Genomic DNA, 13387 nt, shown 5'->3' with positions numbered 1-13387 from the left:
TACAACTTAATGAAAAAACTTTTCAATGTAAAAGGGTATATTTTCGGCTAGCTTGCTCTATCATAATAATACGATATGGCTTCTTCATTTCTTTATAGAGAGACCCGTTCAGTATTAATAAAATAAAAATATAAAATAGAGATCCAGCATTAGAATTTAAACATTTTTGATAGGTAAATGTATAAGATCCAACTCCTTATTTCAAATCTATACTAATATTATAAATCTGAAGTTGTGGAACATGACGCTCAACCACCATAAGGAGTTAGAGCATTTAATTTACACAATCTTGGTTTGTCTATATATACTGGGCAGGGTAAAAAACTTCGTCACCGCGATGCAGGATTGTATGCGCGGTGGAGTTTGCCATAGTAAGATCGTAACAGCGCCATCTGTTGGTACGGTTTGTAGTGGCGCAATTTATTAATCACAGTTTGTTTATTTGGTTGAACGCGCTAATCTCAGGAACTACTGGACCAATTTGAAAAATTCTTTTTGTGTTGGATAGTCCGTTAATCCCTGAAGGCTTTAGGCTATATATCATCACGCTAAGACCACTAGGAGCGGAGCACCAATGAAGAATGTTTCAAATCAGTGATTTTTTTCCTTTTGAGAGCTGACGCTGCGTAAACGGTTAAAGTTTCGCATAAATTATGTATGATAGGATTTTCCCCTTTAAAAGTTCTACAAAAAAGTCCGCTACAGCATATGTCTATCTTTTATGGTTGGCTCACTGTAACCTTTTTGTCTGGATGTCTGGATGTTTGTTCCTCTTTCACGCAAAAACTAATAAACGGATTTTGTTGAAACTTTACAGTATTATTATTTATAACCCAGGCTAATATATAGGCTACAATTTATGACGATATGTGACAAACTAAATTTCAATAAATAGTTAAGAGGTGAGAAATATCCTTAAAAACGCCATCTATCGACGTGCTTTTGACGGTCGTAAACATTCATGAGAGCGAAGCCGTGAAACGTATCATTAGTCCTAATTAGGAACTAAATATTACATTTATAGAACTGTTCATAATATTTAAAATTTAGTCATTATAGATATTTTATGTAATTGAATAATTCACTGTGTTTAAACGAGCAAATCAAAGTCTAAATTAGTGACCGCCATCTATCGACGTGCTTTTGACGGTCGTTAACATTCATGAGAGCGAAGCCGTGAAAAGTATCATTAAAATTTTATGTAATTGAACCATTCACTGTGTTTAAACGATCAAATAGTATTCAAACATTTAGATAATAACGTTAAAAACCATTTAAAAATCCTATGAGAACTTTTTCGACTTCTACACGGACGAAGTCGCGGGCAAAAGCTATTTGTAAAATCATCATCATCATTTCAGCCATAGGACGTCCACTGCTGAACATAGGCCTTTGTAAAATAATTAGACTAAATTATTAAAAGTGCCTACCCAAAGTCATTAGTCCACGCGGACGAAGTCGCGGGCACAGCTAGTTCATACAATAAAATTGCAAAAAAAACGGAGTTAAGTATATCTATCTCTATAATTTCCCCGAAATGTAAGCTTAAATACGCCCCTGGTGAGCACGAGCCGTGTTCACTGGCTCATACATTTTATGATTTAATAAAAGAGTTTGGACTTACGAAATTAATTGGCACGCCATACATCCCGTGCTTCTGGCCTTTGTTATTTATCTAATGCATATTTATATGTTTTACGAAGGGCATTCTGTCATGTGAGTATGTTTAATTAATCCACGCTAAAAGGTCCTCGCTTTTTCCATAAATGAACATATCTGGCGAGAAACGGTTAGTTGATTTTGTTAAGTGATTTACAAAATTTACATATTGTGAAATTTCAAAATCGGTAAAATATTTACATTTCATTTCATGTAAGTATACTCGTAGTTAGAAAATCAGTTAAGAATTTTCCGGACTAATAAGAAAGATAGAGGTAATTTGTTGTAAATATGAATGAAAAACTATGTTATCGTAAGTTTTTAAAACCTGGAAAAATGCTTATTAGCTTAGCACTCTAAGTAGGTACTTTATTTTATTTTAGTCATCTTTTATTATTTTCTCGTCAATAGCTCGGTAGGTACATTGTCATAACTTACGACAAAAATTCCTAACTGAACAATTTTACCCCAACGTCTTTGTAACACAGCAAAATTGTTTAAAGGAGGAAAAAAGGACGTATCCCGCAAAGTTCCGGTTTTCGAGACAGTTTCATAAGCTTTTTGCTGTGACAGCTTAGACATGTATTTTCTCTTATAAAGCTTTGTTTGTTTTCATCGTCATACATAGACGGCGGTTGGAAATGGACGTGCCAGAAATTATTTAATTTTGAGACGTTGTGTGAAATAATGAAATAATATTTCAGGCAAATACTTTGTAGCTAGACTTTGCTAATAATTATGGTTAATATTTAGTTTCGTACTCACATACGAGTAGGCTAAGTTGCACCATCTAACTTTAACCGTTACTAATATAACGATAACCGGTGTTAGACAGATTTTTGACGTTCGTTAAAGATAAAATAAGATGGTGCAACCTACGTAGTCATAATGTTTTACTTACGAAGTAAACGGTCTTAATCATACTACAAAACAAATAATAATTTTATGTAGTAAGTACTACGTCTCACTTTACTAAGCTAAATACTCTTTATTATTTTGCATGTAGAGTGTAATTACATATTAACTAAATGAACTACTAAGTACTTAGTAATTTACTTTGAAATTAATAATTAATAAAAAACGTATTTCATTACACCTCATTAGTTTAGGTGTATCAGAGAACACTACTTTTAACTTAATTTGTTGAAAATAAGTAGGTACTTCATCATCATCATCATCATTTCAGCCATAGGAAGTCCACTGCTGAACATAGGCCTCTCCCAATGCTTTCCATGTTGATCGAATGGTAGCGGCCTGCGTCCAGCGCTTCCCTGCTACCTTTACGATGTCGTCGGTCCACCTTGTAGGTGGACGTCTCACGCTGCGTTTTCTGGTACGCGGCCTCCATTCCAGAACCTTTCTGTCCCATCGGCCGTCAGTTCTGCGTACTATGTGCCCTGCCCATTGCCACTTCAGCTTGTTAATCCGTCGGGCTATGTCAGCGACTTTGGTTCGTTTACGGATCTCCTCATTTCTGATTCGAGTAGGTACTTACAAACAATTAATTCTCAGCGTTCAAATTCTCAAATCCCTAACCGAAAACTAGAAGTGGCTCTGATTTTAATGAACAAGTTTCTTGTCTGACTGAAAATTGCACATCTGTTATACGTGTTCTGTATTGAGAGCGACTTCAGATAGGCTTCAATTCATAAGCGACAGCGGTTAACAAACGCTCCTCTTGAAACTCAGTATAAATAATATCCTTGGGCAATTACACTGCGCCATCTAGTCCCAAATTAAGCAAAACTTGTGTACTATGAGTATCAGACAACGGAAATATGCATTTTTTGTAAATTACATATTGAGTACATCGAAAGCATTTATGCTCATACAGATACGAGTATGTTAATGCACAAAACAGTTTGTATTGTATGGGGATCGAACCCCCCACCTCTGGCATAGTAATCCGGTTCGCAAACCACTGGACCAAACGGCAGACGAATTATGTAGATAGACTGTCATTACAAACCTACTGATTTGTTAATATCGTCGATGAAAAATGGAAAACCCACATAAAGTGGCAAAGAGGCAATATTAATTAATATTACTACACTATCATTTATACCGATTATTGCTTAGCAAAAGGCGTTAAGAAAAGCACGGAATAAATGTAAAATACATTTAGCATTAAATCCTAATAAAACTTCAACCCCGTGATTATAAAAACACCTTATCTTTATTGTTTTCCGCTATTGCTCGCGAACATGTGATTATTGTGCATTTTTATGTAAAACGGAAGACGAAGCGCTTTAAAATGCTAATTGATTGGATTAGTTATTAAATCAGATTATAATGTAAGCTATAAAACCATAAACCGTTATCAATATCTTCCTGGCCCTTTTTATTACCTTAAATTCCATTGTTACGAATAATTTCCCTATTACTAAAATTTGTAAATTGTTATTGGAAGGTTGCAGATAATACTTACTGGGAATATTTTTTTACAAAACAGGATGGTAAAATTTACTTTATGTTTGTCACTGAAAGGTACAAATTCGTACAAAATGAAACTCACTAGCTTTTGACATAGAAACCATCTAATGAATTTTCAAAAACAGCTCAAGTTTTTTTCCTCTTACCAATGAGAGGAAACAAAATGTTACATGAAATATGAAATCTATTTTAGTGAGCTTGTTATTTTTTCATCACTCAATCGTGAGTGGATCTCATTGGTAAAAGGAAACAAACTTGAGTTGTTTTTGAAAATTCATTAGATTGTTTCTATGTCAAAAGCTAGTAGCATAATTATTACTTAAAATGCGTTTTATTTTGTACCTACGTCCTTTCAGGGTCAAACATAGAGTTAATTTTACCATCCTGTTTTGTAAAAAAAATATTCCCAGTAAGTATCTGCAACAGCAGAATACTTATCCTAATCTTACTGTAATGATTCACATACTTAGCATTAAATAAACATTATACTTAGGTATAAGTAAGCCTGAATGGGACGACTTATCTTCTCACTCACTTTTGTCATTTTCTGCATCCTTACTGTTGCAATATAAAATACTTGATACAAGGTATCCATATCTATGTTTCTTTCTAACTCATCATCAAACATCATTACCATTTTAGTAACATGACGTCCTCAGCTGAACATAGGCCTCTCCAAGCTGTCTTTGTAGCTGTTATTTATTTATCTTATTACGTATACAAACAGGACAATATACATTGCAAAATAATAGGTCAAACCAATCAACCCGCTGCCGCTTAAGCGTGTGCCACAAACACTACTTGTACGGAACCCGCGTCTCGCCGTTGCGGCGCCGATCCGGAACCGGCTGAAGGGTTGCGCCGTCACAAATCAAGTTATGAGAAACGCCACAAAAGGAAACTTTGTGCATTTCCGAACCGGCGAGCGTGAAATCCGACGTGACAGACCCCACCCGAATCTAAACCCTAAACTTCAAACCATTAGACTCGAAATAGAACAATAAAACACCCCAACCTAAGACCTCAGCCGATACAACTTGAGTGATTATTCCTCTCGGTATATTGAAAATGTTTACGCTGTAAAACGATGCACGATTTAATTATGGAATATCAAAACAAGTGATGTCAAGCATGAAATCTTATATTTCTAAAAATATGCTATTTATAAAAGCTTTCTTTCAAAGGAACGCAAGATCTAAAGACATTTTTGTCAAATTGAAAGATAGAAGAATCTCTAAATTAGTAAACTGAAAAAAATGTTATCACTGATAATTCAACATAATGTGTTTGTCCAAGTCTTATGAAAGATCCGTGGCTCTAGAAACGTTGCAATCGTTACATTTGGTCATAAATTCTATTGTTCTGAAAGTTTAATGAAATTGGCTTGTCTACCTACAGACTATTAATTTGATGCCAATGAATATCAGAAATAAAGGCAGGCACCTTATTAAGGCACCTTCAAATTCTATTATTCAATAACATAGGTGTAGTAGAGTAGGTACCTACGACAAATTGTTCCTGACATATTAATATGTGTGAAGGAATATACAGAATGTCCCAAAAAGTAGTGTCAAGCCGAAGTCCTAAGGTAGAGCATCACTAGGGCTATCCAAATCATCCCCATGTATGTTCCGCGATTTTTGATAGTTTTCGAGTTATGAATGTTTTTTTCTGTGCTATGGCACTTTTTTGGTCACTGTGGTGTGGCACGAATAGTCAACTTACATGCCAGATTTTTTTATTATTTTTAGATGAGTACTAGGCCTATCTGATTCAGAAGTATTTAAATCCATAACACGAATGTAAACTAAAATCCTGTATGTAATAAAAAAAAAATAACTAGAAAACTATCAAAAGTCACTGTGATTTGGGTAGTAGTGATGCTCTACCTCTGGGCTTCGGCTTGACACTACTTTTTGGGACACCCTGTATAAATACCTCACAGTACACTGTTACAACCATATTGTTAGGTATCTCTTGGTGCGAGTCAAATCTCGTTATTTCTCCCTGTTTTGTTTATATCACGATAAAGCCTTTGTTAGGTTATGTGCACACAAGTGAAGCAAGTTCCTTTGAAGGCTCTATCTAACAATATCTATTTCACATCCGTTCCTTTACAAGAGCTGAAGGAACTAGTGCGAGAAATATTCCGAATACCTTCAAAGAAGTATCGAATAATACTTTGGAAGCCACGATGTGTGTAATATAAAATGTTTATACTGAATTGTATATTTTCTTTTTTTTCAGTTCCGTCTGCGCCACGGTACTTCTACCAAGGATTCTTTTTAAGATAACCACTTAGCGAATTGTACCCTAACTTGTACAAATAATTTAATTCCCTCATGTACCTTATTGTATAAATATCGTTACAAAAATAAAGCTATTGTATTTTAGATGTTGCTGTGCAATAATTAAAATAAAGAAATAATTTATAACTGTTACAAATCTGTGATAACGTAGGTACAGCTGAAAATATCGTTTTTGTGTAATTCTTACCTGGATATTACCATGAAATGATATTGCAAATTGGTGACAATAGTAGTGGCTGTACGGTGATAGTAAATAAACTGGTCTGTATGTATGTAAATAATGTGATTGATGCCATTGCGAAACTGTTGTTTTATTTTACCTTAAAATCCCTTTCGACTGTTATTAAATAGGTAAGTATTCAAGTTCAGTTGAGTTCACTATTTAGGATATAAATATTGTGACAGAATAAATTTATTTCATTTTGAATATCACTTAGGTATTTAATTATGATTCTCAGTAAAAATATAGTAGGTATCTAACAGTTAATAAAGCGTCAAAAACATTATTTTATTATCGAAAGGATACCTAGATAGGTGCTTTTGATAATTTTGTAAGTTAAATACATATTATATCAATTTCCAAAAAGAACAACATACTCGTAATTATTGTTTTCTTTTAGTCATATCTTATCCACATTTTGCACTAGTAAATAAACCAGTCTTTTGGATCCCGAAACATAATTTCCATTTCAATAGAAATAAAATATACAAGAGCCAAAGAGTTTCTAAACGAATGAAGCCGTGATCTCTTTCAATATGCACTCATATTTTGTAAAAGTTATTTCCCCACGTGTCGTGTCGTGCCCTCTGAAGATTATTGGGAATATAGTGAGGTAAATGAGATTTGGTCGCAGATGTAGTAGCTACTTTCATCGTGTTACATGCGTCATTTCGTCGCCTGAGCGAAATACGGGGCTAGGGGAGTTAGGTGAAGTATGGACATGGAAGTAAACGTAACAATATATTTGAGAAATTTCTCAAGTTACTTAAATAAGAAGAGTATTTCTTAGCTAGAAAAACGCTAATGTTTCGAATGGGTTGTAATTATAATTATTAAGTTATAATACTTTACGAGCTTATAAGTTGTTAAAACAAACATAATATTCAAACGAGTAGCACCCTTTCCAGAGTAAGTTCACCTCAAATAATATAGCTTGTGTTGAAAAGTGACTGAAGAAAATAAGCTAAATTTAGCAATAACAATAATATATCCTTGTAATAATATCATTGGACAGGTTCCTTGAGCAGGTAAGGTATATAACTTTAATAAATTGTATAATAATGTTTCCCTGCTGTAAATTGATTTGATAGTTAATTAATAAAGGGTTATAAAAGTGTATAGTTCCAAAATACTGGACTGTCCTGTCGATGACATTGACAGTAGGGCGCCACCGTCAATACCGGATCGCTGGTTCAGATTTTTGCCATGTTGGAAACCATATAGTTGAACGATGGTAGCGCCCCCCTGTCATTGAGTTTGGCGGGACAGTTCAGCGTGGGTCATCTATACCTATATTATTTTCTTCCACACATTCTCTATTCTTGAACTCTGATTTGATAGTTATAATATTTCTTCCCCAATGCTTGTCCATACTATCTCACCTATAGGTTATGTATTTTAAATTAGATTTCTTTGGGCTCCTGCTTTATATTCCGAGGCACCTATTTGGGAACAATCTGTCACGGTGGCCGTCATATTAGTGCGGCCTCAAAGGCCCGCACGCATAATGCACAACCCATCTTGTGTTGAGCTGCTTTTGATTTTAAATTAGAGACACAGAGGGATCCAAAATGTGGACTTGACAAGTAATAACGGTCATATAATATAGAGAAACCAAGTTGTCCAACCCGCCTGCCAAGCGTGGGGATTATGGCAAAACCCTCGACTATACTGGAGGAGGCTCATAGTCCAGCAGTGAACTGTAAAGGGCTGTTGATGATGATGATGATGAAGTTATCTGGGCTACGACTTATCTAATACAAGTTCCCAAACTCGGGACCCACCTATAGGATAATTAACCGTTACCAATATACCTAAATAAAGGACTTTTCAAATTACAATCCGTCCGGGCGAATGACTGTCGCCCGATGCCCAACAGTTGGATCGGTAGTGTAGTGTGTCATTCTACAGGCAGGGCCCACACAATGTTCGCTCGCGATAGTTTGGGAAACCCTGATAATAGCCTATTACTCTTACTATAAATGAATCAATCCACTGATGAAATATTAAGAGCAAAGTAGTTGCTTCGCAAGTATTTGCGTGGGTAAGTGGTGGACAGTGTTGTTAACACAACAGTACGGCTGGGTAAGATGGTGCAATCTTACTTTAGCTTTGACAAACGTCAAAAATCTGTCAAACTCCATACAAAAAACACCGGTTGTCGTTAAAGTTACGGTCAAAGTTAGGTGGTGCAACTCAGCCTATGACTCAACGAAACACAGGTAACATATTTTTTGTTTTTATATTTTTCAGGGACTCTGGATTAATCTTACATAATCTTTACTTCTTACTATTTTTTTTTTACTTTTCATAATTAATAGCTGACCCGGCGAACTTTGTTCCGCCTTAATGTCAATAAATAAGCAGACTTTTTTTATTTCGAACGGGATAAAAAGTATCCTATGTCCTTCTCCTGGCTCTAAACTACCTCCCTGACAATTTTCAGCTAAATCGGTTCAGCCGTTCTTGAGTTATAAGCGAAGTAACTAACACGACTTTCTTTTATATATATAGATAATGTAAAGCCGAGTAGAGAGAGTTGCACCACCCTATTTTAACCGTAACAATAACAGTAACCGGTGCTTTTAGTATGGAGTTTGACAGTTTTTTAACTTAAATAAAAATAGGTCAAAAAAACTCAAATTAATTTGCTTGCTTATATTTCATGACGAAAATTTCAATTTAATATTATAACAATTCACTCGAAAAAACAATTTAGAAGATTATTATTGGCGTATGCTCAGTAACCATTTTCATTATCTAAGTCGTTGGGTATGTCTTGTAGTTCGATGCCGGGGTCGATTTGTAGTAGCCATAGTTGTAGAAGATTTGTTCCTGCAAAGAAAAAAATTGTGTTAGGTTTCGACCTGTCGTTAGGACATGTCCGCAGACTGCATCCAAGTTCACAAAAGTGATCGCCATCGCCAACGCGTACGCAGGGTGCACGCGTTGGCCTAAGCTTTAGTGCAGCTATAAAAAGTATTTTTTTTAATATATCAGAAAGTAGAATTCATATTTAGTTTGTAAGTAAGCTTATAAAAAGCTCTTTGACACGTCCCAGCCGCAGTAAGTACTATTTTAACTCTACCACTGTTTCGGGACAATTGATTTTAAGATAAGTATAGGCATATCGGTCAAACAAAACAAAGGTGTATTAATAAAGAGATGTTACGTTACAAGATTTACAAGATAACACAAACAGTTAAAAAGTTAATGTAATAAGAACTTTCATCGTATTCGTGATAGTTATTAATAAAATTACACTCACTTGGATTTTCGTTGAAATGGACGATTTTATCCTGAAAACATCGAGGAAGCTGTTAAAAATGATGCTACAGTTAAATAATTGTTGCTAAGCAAATTCTACAGAAGCACATAATTATTAACTTTAGTTCTTATTTAAGCACATAATTACTAATTTCTATCTGAACTATTTTTGTACACATAATAGCACATTAAGTGCTGGGACCTTCAGTATATAGTACCTTTTAAGTGCTATTTTGGTACATAAATGTATAGTTTAATGTGCTTTCTTAGTAGGTACAGGACAAAAAAAATAATTTAAGCTTTCAGAGGAAACACTTAGAATAAGAGTAAACCACTAAGTGAGCCTGCGTGCATGTTGTAATTTTTTATCCTAGTTTGGAACTAGGAAAGAACAAACTAAGGCTGGGTTGCACCATCTTACTTTGACTTAAACAAACGTCAAAAATTTGTCAAAATCCAAACAAAATAAATCAGTTATCGTTATAGTTACGGTCAAAGTCAGGTGGTGGAACTCGGCCTAAGAATACTGTGAATAAAATAATAACAAAATAAACACCAAAAAATATAAAACCTAGCCTAAAATGTAGCAGGCTTAATCACTTTTTCTCTGCGGATAATGCAACCTGTATATCGGAAATTATCTAACAATGTAACTGATTCATGGGATCATGGGTATGCAATTTTCCTTCTCTAAATTTGATTATTCGGGTTTTTAAAGCAAATTTGCATAGCCATGGGCTTTGGTCCTTGCCTGTTTTGTGATCCTTGTCGCCTTATGCCCAACCATCCTTTTTCTCATGTTTTTTATGCCATCTATGATGTTTTCTGTGATGATGATTATGATGATGTTCTCCGTCATCACATCCTTCTTCCCCATCTTTGCCATCTTTACCCTTTTTGCCATGTATACCCTTTTTGCCATGTTTACCATGTTTACCATGTTTGCCACCATCGCCTCCATCGCCTTCATCTCCTCCTTCACCTCCTTCACCATTGTCATTCCCATCATCACCGTTTCCTTCATCACCTCCGCCCTCTCCACCGTCTCCTCCTTCGTCACCGTTGCCTCCGCCGCTTCCTCCGCCTCCATTGTCTCCATTTCCACCCTCTCCACCATTTCCTCCTTGATCACCGTTGCCTCCACTGCCTCCCTCACCTCCATTTCCTCCTTGGTTACCATTGCCTCCACCGCCTCCATTTCCTCCATCTCCACCCTCTCCGCCGCCTCCTCCTTGGTTACCATTGCCTCCACCGCCTCCATTTCCTCCATCTCCACCCTCTCCGCCGCCTCCTCCTTGGTTACCATTGCCTCCACCGCCTCCATTTCCTCCATCTCCACCCTCTCCGCCGCCTCCTCCTTGGTTACCATTGCCTCCACCGCCTCCATTTCCTCCATCTCCACCCTCTCCGCCGCCTCCTCCTTGGTTACCATTGCCTCCACCGCCTCCATTTCCTCCATCTCCACCCTCTCCGCCGCCTCCTCCTTGGTTACCATTGCCTCCACCGCCTCCATTTCCTCCATCTCCACCCTCTCCGCCGCCTCCTCCTTGGTTACCATTGCCTCCACCGCCTCCATTTCCTCCATCTCCACCCTCTCCGCCGCCTCCTCCTTGGTTACCATTGCCTCCACCGCCTCCATTTCCTCCATCTCCACCCTCTCCGCCGCCTCCTCCTTGGTTACCATTGCCTCCACCGCCTCCATTTCCTCCATCTCCACCCTCTCCGCCGCCTCCTCCTTGGTTACCATTGCCTCCACCGCCTCCATTTCCTCCATCTCCACCCTCTCCGCCGCCTCCTCCTTGGTTACCATTGCCTCCACCGCCTCCATTTCCTCCATCTCCACCCTCTCCGCCGCCTCCTCCTTGGTTACCATTGCCTCCACCGCCTCCATTTCCTCCATCTCCACCCTCTCCGCCGCCTCCTCCTTGGTTACCATTGCCTCCACCGCCTCCATTTCCTCCATCTCCACCCACTCCGCCGCCTCCTCCTTGGTTACCATTGCCTCCACCGCCTCCATTGTCTCCATCTCCGCCTTCTCCACTGTCTCCTCCTTTGCCTCCTCCTGACGGAGGAGGTGACCCTCCTCCTTCGCCTCCTTCACCACTGCCTCCTCCATCACCACCGTCTCCTATGCCTCCATCTCCTTTCCCTTTATGTCCGTCCAGACAAGGAACACTATTTCTTTTATACCGCCCACCATCGTCTCCTTGTGTTTCTGAAAGGTAAAAAATATATACAAAACCATAATGCTGGAGGTTATTGTTCCTTGTTAGTGAAGTTTAAGAACCTACGAAATGTGGTGTTTCCTCCATAGTAAAAATGATAATTATTTTATTTTTTATTTTATTTATTTGGTTCACCAACAGTTAATTACACCAATACAATTGTATAAATCTTAAGAAGAATAGGTACATGTTCAATGTATTAGCTTATTACAGGCAAACACAGCATGCATTTAACGTGAAGACTAATATTATACATTTACAACTACACACAGGATTGTTAGTGGTGTACTATTACAAATTAAATTTTTTTTAAGTTTATTGGATCGTTTGCGTCAGCAGATTCATATTATTGAAGTAGATCATATCACCTGATTTAGGTCCTTTCTTCGAAGATCTGGATACCGCACTCGCTAAAAACATTTAAGTTCGAATGATGATTCTTTTATATCTGATTAGTCATAAATAACACGAACTAAATAAAGTAGTAATACAATTTTAATTAAAAGAAATATTCGTAAGTCAGTGATAGAGAATATTTCCTTTAAGTTTAATGGAATACATATAATTCAAAGAACGAAAGTTCGTAATAATGAAAATCTATATTTCACATACTTAGATAATTTTCTTAGTAAAGTTGACTTACAATATGCTGTTGAAGTACTATTGGAGCGGCCGCGTCCAGAGCCAGTTTGTGATGTTGCACCAGCTGAAATAAAAACAAACACAATCAAAATAACTGTTTCTGTCGGCCGTTCGGTGTAGTGGTTCGGAACGGACTGCTATGCCGAGAGGTACCGGGTTCGATTCCCGGCCGGGCTTAAAAAAAGTATATTGTTAGTTGATCTATTAAGCTAGCACCCATAATACAAGCATATTTAATCACTTTGAGTCTAGATGACGCTGTGTGAAATTGTCCAAAGATAATTATGTCCTACTTCCTATCCTATTAAAATTATAAATGTATCGATGCAGCGATGTCTTGATGTCTGGATGTTTGTAACGGTTACAATTGATGACGATCTATGATCAACTAAATTTCACGCGGGTGAAGCTGCGGGCAAAAGCTAGTTTCATAATACATTTATTATATTAGAGTTAAACAACCAAAACTCAAGTGGCAACAGAAGTGGCAATGGGCAGGGCACATAGTACGCAGAACTGACGGCCGATGGGGCAGAAAGGTTCTGGAATGGAGGCCGCGTACCGGAAAACACAGCGTGGGACGTCCACCTACAAGCTGGACCGACGACATCGTAAAGGTAGCAGGGAAGCGC

The 13387-nt window shown here is 37.3% G+C and overlaps 1 protein-coding gene across 1 annotated transcript in view; it reads left to right on the top strand.

Moving 5' to 3' along the window:
- Positions 1-6704, top strand: part of LOC114357998 (uncharacterized) — a 54675-nt gene extending 47971 nt beyond the window's left edge. The window contains exon 5 of the mRNA XM_028311848.1: positions 6340-6704. Within this exon, the coding sequence (XP_028167649.1) occupies positions 6340-6386 (47 nt within the window). The 3' untranslated portion in view covers positions 6387-6704. The remainder of the gene's footprint in view (positions 1-6339) is intronic.
- Positions 6705-13387: the final 6683 nt, after the last annotated feature.

This window comes from Ostrinia furnacalis, unplaced genomic scaffold (assembly GCF_004193835.3).
Source record: "Ostrinia furnacalis isolate ACB-3 unplaced genomic scaffold, ASM419383v2 OfSCF3549, whole genome shotgun sequence".
Taxonomy (NCBI): Eukaryota; Metazoa; Arthropoda; class Insecta; order Lepidoptera; family Crambidae; genus Ostrinia; species Ostrinia furnacalis.
This window is presented reverse-complemented; position numbering and strand designations above follow the sequence as displayed.